The 8,474-nt window shown below is 39.6% G+C and overlaps 1 protein-coding gene across 1 annotated transcript; it reads left to right on the forward strand.

Moving 5' to 3' along the window:
• Positions 1 to 2,489: 2,489 nt before the first annotated feature.
• Positions 2,490 to 4,487, forward strand: LOC110930906 (putative pentatricopeptide repeat-containing protein At1g12700, mitochondrial). Its single transcript, XM_022174300.2, has one exon. It carries the CDS (start codon positions 2,535 to 2,537, stop codon positions 4,308 to 4,310), a length of 1,776 nt encoding a protein of 591 aa, XP_022029992.1. The 5' UTR covers positions 2,490 to 2,534; the 3' UTR covers positions 4,311 to 4,487.
• Positions 4,488 to 8,474: the final 3,987 nt, after the last annotated feature.

The following is an 8,474-nucleotide window of genomic DNA, read 5'->3' on the forward strand; positions in this document are numbered from 1 at the left end:
GAAGTGACGAACCCTAACCATCCCAGGTGGGCTCATCTGCGATAGATGAAAGTTGTAATGATGAAGAATGTGGCCCATGAAGTTTGTAGCCGGCAATCTGAAATTACCCTGAAGAAAGAAATCTTCATATAGGGTAATGTATCCAGGTTGTGCATCAGCCGCGGTCTGACCCTGAGCCGGATACCGGGCATCCCACTCTGGTGGGAATCGGAAGCTCCGAACGATTTGTTCGAAAAGCCCTAGGTCCCATCTGAGGACAGGAACTGGTCCTTCCTCAGTAACAGCAACTTCTTGATGTTCTTCACTCATATCGGAAAAAATTCTGGAAAAAACTTGGAAGATTTGAAGAAATCTTGAAGATGTGAAGAGCAAGTTTGAAGATTCAAAGAAGATGTTTGAGAGAAAGTAACAAAGCAACGAAGAGAAGTGAGAACCTCTCACCTCTCTTCGATTATATATACCCATCGCATTTAATGCGATGGGTAACCGTGCCGCTTTCGCCGCTAGGCTAACCAACGAGAGGCTGCCACGTCAAGCGGAAAACCAGGGGTGACGGTTACCACGCGCGCGTGGGCCTCACTCTCCTGACACGAAATGCAACCGCCGCAGTCGGCATGATGACATCCGTGCCAGAGGTCAACTCAAACGTCGCACTCAACAACTTATCCCACCAACCTGTCAGAAGTTCAAATTTCGAAGTTTCCCGCCATAAAAATTACAAGTAACTTCATGAAAAAGTTACATGAGCCGCGCAAGCTAAACGTCACCTCCAATAACCTTGCGCGCCTGTTCAGACAAACAATAAATCCCTCAAGACCTGCCTGGGTACCAGCGCAATTGAAAACAACAATTTCCACATGCGCCACATCAATCAGGATCAAAAGGACATTTCCCCTATACCCTTATTTCTCTTATTTTTATTAAGTCCAGAGCTCCAACCACTTGCGTTGCGCATGGTGCAGCACTGGACTGGGGGGACTTGAAGGGGTATGGTCCCAAAAAGTCGCGCAAACCTCCGCCCAGGTTGCGCACGAGACCATACTCCTTATTTCAGAAAACTTATTAATAATATCCACGCGCGACCTACAACACGTTATGGTCTATCCCGCGCGAGGCAGGGCCCACAAGAGGCTCAGATATCAGCACTTAGCATAAAAATAGTGGAACAAATGAGCATACTAACCCCGCGCGGGTTAGTTTGCTGTCCAACAAGAACCACACAGTAGGGAAGCGCACGGCTACCTACAGTGGTATACAAGGTACAAGTGGCAGTAAAAGGAGCCAATGAGCGTCTAGCAGGCTCTGGTCAATTGTGCGCCACGATCGCCTGACGAGAAGTACACAAGGACGCCTACGTGGCACCAATCAGAGGACGGAGACAACTGTCCCACGATCTCCACTTGTCTGCTGATGACAGAAGGACAACAAGGCCGACAACAATGACACGTGGCTCCAATCAAGGTGCGCCAGCACCGACGAACGTCTAGAAGCCACTAAGCGGTCGACGCCAGCGAGGCAAAGAGCATATCCGCTATGTTGTCCGTTTCCGGCCCAAGGCCCATCAGCCCATAACCCCTTACACCTCTCCGGCTATAAATAGAGACCTCATCCCACAGGTTAAACATTCTATTCCCTCTACTCTCACTCTTAGCACTTAATTACTCTCAAAGCAGTCGCTTATTCTCACGCCGGAGCCTGGTTAAGAGGGAAACCCCCACATTCCCCTCTTAACGAGTAACGGTGTTTCTGTTTTGCAGGATCAGATTATCAAGTCGGAGCTCAAATATCCATAAGAAGATTAACCATTATGAAAGGAACATAAACCAATCTTAATTAAATCCCTAATTAGATCAGTGTTTCTTCAGTAGGCAAGAAAAACGGAGTTTTAAATCAGCGGTGAGTGGTGGTGGTGGTCGGTAGTAGTGATTGTGGGTGGTTATAGGTGGCAGTGGTGGGTGTCGGCGGCGATGGGTGGTGGTGGTGGTGGCGGCGAGTGGCGGTGCGGCGACGAGGACGAGTGGTGGTGGTGGTGGTGGTGGCGTCGACGATGGTGGTGGGCGGTGGCGGCGAGTGTCGTTAGCGGTTGGTCACAGCTGTGGGTGATAACGGTGGCGAGTGGGTGGCGGCAGTGGTGGCTGTCGAGGTGAGGTGGTGGCGGGTGGCGACGATGGCATCGGTGGTAGGTGGTGGTGGTGGGTTGTGGCGAAGGTGGTGGGTTGTGGTGTTGTTGATGAATGGTGCAAGAGGAGATGGAATGGAAAAAAAACATGGGGTGGAAGGAATGATTTTGAGGGAATGGAATGCATTTTGGAATGGGTGATTCCATTCCATTGACCAACCAAACACCCTTTTCTTCATTCCTTCGTAATCATCCATTCCATTCCTCCTCTCAGTCCTGAATACCAAACACTACCTAAGTCTTTTAACATTTAAGATAAAAGTGAAAATTTGCAAGATAAGACGAAGAGAACATGCTTTCTAACATTTCTTAGTTAGGTTGAAGCATCAACTCCGTTTCGACACAATCGACGATCATGAATCTCACAAATTATCTTCTTATCAAATTCAGAGGTAATTTTATCACCAAATCCTTCCTTCTTCACTCTAATTTCTCCACAAATCGATCCATATTTCATAAAATCACCAACTTGAATCATGCACTCAACCTGTTCGATGAAATGTCACAGAGACACCCTCTTCCATCTGTTGTTCAGTTTAATCAGTTGTTGACCGCTGTTACTAAACTGAAACATTTTTCTACCTCTCTTCAGCTTTTCAACCAAATGTGTTCTCTTGGCCTTCCTGTTAGTAATTACACTATGAGCATTGCAATCAAGTGTTGTTGCCAGTTGTATCGCACCAAAGACGGTTTTGCACTCCTAGGTTGTTGCTTTAGGCGAGCTATTGCACCCAATGTCTTCATATTTAATGCCCTCTTAGATGGCCTCATTCTTGAAGATAAGATTCTTGAAGCAGAGAATCTATTCAAAAAGCTCATCAAACAAAAACTTTGTGAACCTAGCGTAGTTACGTACAACACAATGATTAAAGGGCTTTGCAAGTTCGGTAATAACGTTACAGCAGTTGCTTTGCTCAGGCTAATGGAACAAACAAACTGCAAGCCTGATATTGTCACATACAACACCATTATAGATAGTCTTTGCAAGGATACAATGATAGATGACGCTTTCAAGCTCTTTAAAGAAATGGTATTTAGGAAAGGCATTCTACCAGATGTCATCACATACAACTCTTTAATTTGTGGTCTCTGTAAGTTAGGTCGTTGGGATGAGGCCTCAAAGATGCTAAAAGAAATGGAGGATGAGAACATTTCTCCAAATGTACATACCTTTAATGTATTAGTTGATGCGTTTTGCAAGGAAGGTAAAGTAGAAGAAGCTGAGGCTGTTATCAACATCATGATTGAGAGAGGTGAGGTTCCAAACATAGTGACGTACAGTTCACTTATTGATGGTTACTGTCTTCGAGGTGAAATGATCAAAGCAAGGGAGATTTTTGATTCAATGACACTTAGAGGTCTCGTTCCTGATGTTGTTACTCACAGTAGTTTATTGAATGGGTATTGCAAGAATCTGAATATTGAGAAGGCTGAGCAAATGTTTCATGAAATGACTGTAAAAGGTTTAAAACCCGATGTAGTCACTTACAGCACCATGATACAAGGATTTTTTCAGGTTGGGCGTTGTGTAGCTGCGCGCAAACTCTTTGATGAGATGCATGCACAAGGCCAAATTCCAAATGAATGCACTTATGGAATAGTTTTAGATGGCCTTTGCAACAACCATCTAGTAGAGGATGCGCTCTCTTTGTTTCATTTGGTGGGTAACAGCAAGCTTAATTCTAATGTTGCTGTGTACAACATTCTCATTGATGGTGCAAGCAAAAATGGGAAAGTGGATATTGCGAGGGTTGTTTTCCAAGGTCTAACTGATAAAGGCTTGCAACCTAATGTTCGTACATACACTGTGATGATAAGTGGTTTTTGTCAGGAAGGTCTATTGGGGGAAGCCAAGTTGTTGTTTCTTAAAATGGACGAGAGTGGCTGCCCGCCAGATGATGTTACTTACCGTGTTTTACTCCAAGGATATCTAAAGAACAGGCACTATGATGATGTGGAGATGCTTTTACAGGAAATGGATGATAGAGGTTACTCACTTGATGCTTCGACTTTATCGTTATTTATAGATGATATCGCAGCTGGTTTACTAGATAGAAGTATGCTTAAGCTGTTAGGTAAGCTTGTGCCAAAAGAATTATTGAACGATCCTAGCTTGTGCGACTGGGAGTGAAACTGAGATAGTAATTGTGGGATGAGAAATGAAGAGAATAACTTACAAAATGTAGAAAGCAGGAAATCTCTACCAAATTCTATTTGGTTGTTATGTGGTTTTACATGTGTGTGGTCACTAGACATTGTCCATTTAATGAACTCACAACGCTTATACATTTTTAAGAGTTTTCAAGAACTTGCTACGGTTGGTTATTTAAGAGTTTTCAAGAACTTGTTTAACCGTATCCCCCAACCTGACCCCTACATAGTAAATGAAAATGAAGATTTGAGATCACAAAAGCACAGCAAAGGCCACTTAGCAATCCATTTGTGGAATGGCAAAGGGGGATGTTTGAACCTTGCCATTGGTGATGCTTTTCATTGATGGTTCTTTTTTATTTTTATGAGGTTGGTTATATATATGTCTGGAAAGAAGGTGATGATTGTATCATAGTGCCAGAGTGGAGGTCATCGGTGTTTATGTACAATGCAACATTTGTGTGAAAGATAAAAGACCCAAAAACTTCATTTGCCTTGTTGTCGGGTCATAAACCTTTTTGAGTGAAAATAGTACGAACCCTATTCAAATAGGTTTGGGTCGGGTTAAAATGAGTTTGGTTCACAAAGCGGTAACCAAAAACTGGTATCAAGTTTTTTTTTTTTTTTTTGGGTTGGGTTGAAACCGGTTTGAGTGACGAAAGGGGGAACCAACATACAAATTGGCGGTTTGGGCCCAGTTGAAACCGATTTGGTAGTGCAATCCAGGCCGGGTTACAAGAGGGGAACCAGTTTGGCTCAAACTTGGTAAAGTCTCAACATTGTACAGTTCACTTATAGATGGTTACTGTCTTCGTTTCATGAATGATGTTTTGTTGATTTCATGAATGCTAGCTGTAACTTCTTCTTCGTTTGTACCTTTTTTTTGCTTGTTGAGACATTATGTTTTAACATTTTATCGACTTTATATGCTAGTTCGAGCTTGATATCTTCAATGTGGATATCATAACTTGATCGTAATTAACTAAAATCAAGCTTCGGCTGTTCTTGATTAGAGGATACCAAACGGGTCGGAATCGCCGAAGCTGGAGCGAACCGACCCGGAACCGAGAACCAAAAGAGATGAGGTTATAGAACCGAGAACCGAACCATTTAAAACATGTCTGGTTCAGGTATGTAGACGGTCCAAAGGGTCAGTTCCAAACTATATAATCGAAAATCCTCAATGTTAAAAATATATTAATTCAACAGCAAACATTTTTGGTTGATGTGTAACCTTGTGTGTTTTATATGTTAAGGGACTACTGTTAATCAGAGCTAGCCATATGTCTCGGCAAACGTTCGTCCTCTGTAACCCGGTCACTATCTTTGACTTTTGGTCGACGTTGACCAACAGGTCAACGTTGACTCTTGTTTTCAGAATTTTAAACCATGTATTACAGCTATAAACTAGGGGTGCTAAACGGGTCGTGTTTGCGGGTTGGCAGATTCAACCCGACCCGAACCCGAAAATTTTAGACAAACCCGAACCCGACCTGAACCCAAAAATTGTGTCATACATATGAACCCGACCCGACCCGACCCGAATATTCTCAGGTTGACGCGAACCCTACCCATTCAACCCGAATTTTTTTATTTTTTAATTTCTTTTTCAGCAAATTAATATATTAAAATTAACATCTACAACAAAAAACACAAATTTATATAATAAAATTATATTAAAATCATAAAATATTATGTCAATTTCTCTTTTTATGACATAAAATTACACACCTAATCAAATTATGGCATAAAACGTATTGTAAAAATATAATTTAAATATAAGTGGGTTAAACGGGTCAACCCGCCAACCCGACCGGGTTGACCCGAACCTGACCCGTTTAGGTAAACGGGTTCGCGGGTTCAACCTGAAACTGACCCGAAGTCGTTTAGACTACACCCAAACCCACGAATTTCGTGTTAGGTTCGTGTCGTGTTTTCGGGTCGTGTCAGAAATTCACACCCCTACTATAAACCTTCTGTTTAAATTCAAAATTCTTAAAACAATTGTTCACTCTATATAATCAGCGGAAAGTTGGTTTACGTTCATTTGTTTTATTTTGGATTGAGAATGTTCCACACAATATTCGGGATTCATTGGATAACACTAGATATGATTTTAAAATTTTGGAATTAATGGAAGTTGGATAGTATAAATTGCCAAATTAATGATTAATCAGATTTTTAAAACTAAATTATTAAACTTAACTAGGGGGAACACCCGTGCGATGCACGACATGCATAATAGTTATTGTTTTTTCCTGGAACGACGACTGATATAGATAGTGCGTGACACGGTACGAAAGTGCGAATATAGTATAGATTTTTAAAACAAAAACCGGTTTTTTTTAAAGTTAGCCGTTTGACCATGGTTATTTTGACCAAAGTCCACTCCTCGTTCGGCGCTTTGTGGTAGCACTACCAGTCAAAAAAAGGCCCAAAACGCCCGAGGGTACAGTGTTCCCCCGCGTTTTTAAGACGCTTTGAGAGAGGTTTGCGCCCCACCACATGTGGTCTCACAAAACTTCAATTATATGGACGTGTGGTTTCTCAACCCTCTTCAAAAGACGTCACAGTTTTCAAATTTTTTTATTTTTATTTTTTTCTTTTTCATTGTTTTAGATGGTGTAAAATAGATGTTAAATATATATATTATACTACATACACATATACATATAAATTCAGTTTTGACATCTAAAAGACAAATTGCAGGTTTTGTTCCCTTTTATAGATAAGAAAGCAGTTTATTATTTATTACTAAAATGTTGTATTAACTTTATTCTGTAACATATTCTTTATAAACTATGCTTACCTTGACATAACCTAATAGCTATATTTCCTTATTAGAAGTCTCTTATAATTGAAAATTAGTACATATTATTACCTTGCTGGTGAACACATTTACTCTATGTTTAGGGAACAATTTGATTAGGTTGCTGATATTGAATTGAATATCACACCAAATTACAATAGCAGTTTATATTGCTACTATTCACCCAAATCAAGCACCTTAAATAAGTCAGTGTTTCTCTATATTCAAAAAACGAACTATAACTGACGATTATTAAATTGCAACAGTCAATTCAATCCAAATACTGCAATAGAAGCATAAAATCTACCACAATTCGTTGGTTAATCACGTATAGTTCTTTATCGATTAGAATCAGAAAAAAGGAAATTGACTCACCGTAACTTAAAATCAGGAAGAAGGCGAACAAAGGGGCGGAGTTTTTCGAAATCAATGACCCCTGTCTTTCATTGTTATTCCTTGAATGAGGTAAGCATGACCCCATACTACACCTACATACACATACATAAAAATTGGGTTCTATATTATTTGTATAAACACCGATTGGAAACCCTCACATTGCATTTGATGAAACCCTAATCAATATAAACACACACACTAACACTCACGAATCGAATCGAATTTATAAAAGGAAAAATTCGGGCTGTTTTTACCTCTTGCTGCTCCAAATCTTCATTACCATACATTATCTTCATCTTAGAGATATAGATATTGCACTTAAAGGTCTCAACCATCAAAATACGATCCAAGGGCTAAAAAGTGGTTCCTAATTATGCAATGGTTATCATTTGAACCTTATTCCATGAGACTTGAGGTAAGATGCAAAGAGAATTCTTTTGAGTTTTAAACCATCTGTAATTAAGTTCATTATTTAATCATTATTGTCGCAATTATTAGGTATTATAGATAATAATACCCCATGAAATTACCTTTTAGTAATTTTCGTTTCTAATTGGTTAGCATCTTTTAAGTTTTAAAACCATTTATAGTTATAATTAAATTCATAATAACGTTGATTAAGTTTTTTTATATTTAATTATTATTATTATTGTTTTTTTTTTATTTCATATGATGTTCATCAACTATCTGATAAAATTGCAAAAAAGGTTGTAACCTTATTTGTATGATGTTTAGCAATTACTAAACCAAATAATAATGACTTAATTATAAAATTCAATCAAGTAATCGGTTACGGAGAACTTGAAATGGAAAAGCAATGTAAATATGAGGAAGGTGATGATGTTCAACTAAGTCAAATGATTTAATTCTTTATCAAGTATTTAACAATACTTAATTTATAAAGTTATCAATTTAATTGTATTTATCAATTTATACTCA

Source organism: Helianthus annuus, chromosome 3 (assembly GCF_002127325.2).
Source record: "Helianthus annuus cultivar XRQ/B chromosome 3, HanXRQr2.0-SUNRISE, whole genome shotgun sequence".
NCBI lineage: Eukaryota > Viridiplantae > Streptophyta > Magnoliopsida > Asterales > Asteraceae > Helianthus > Helianthus annuus.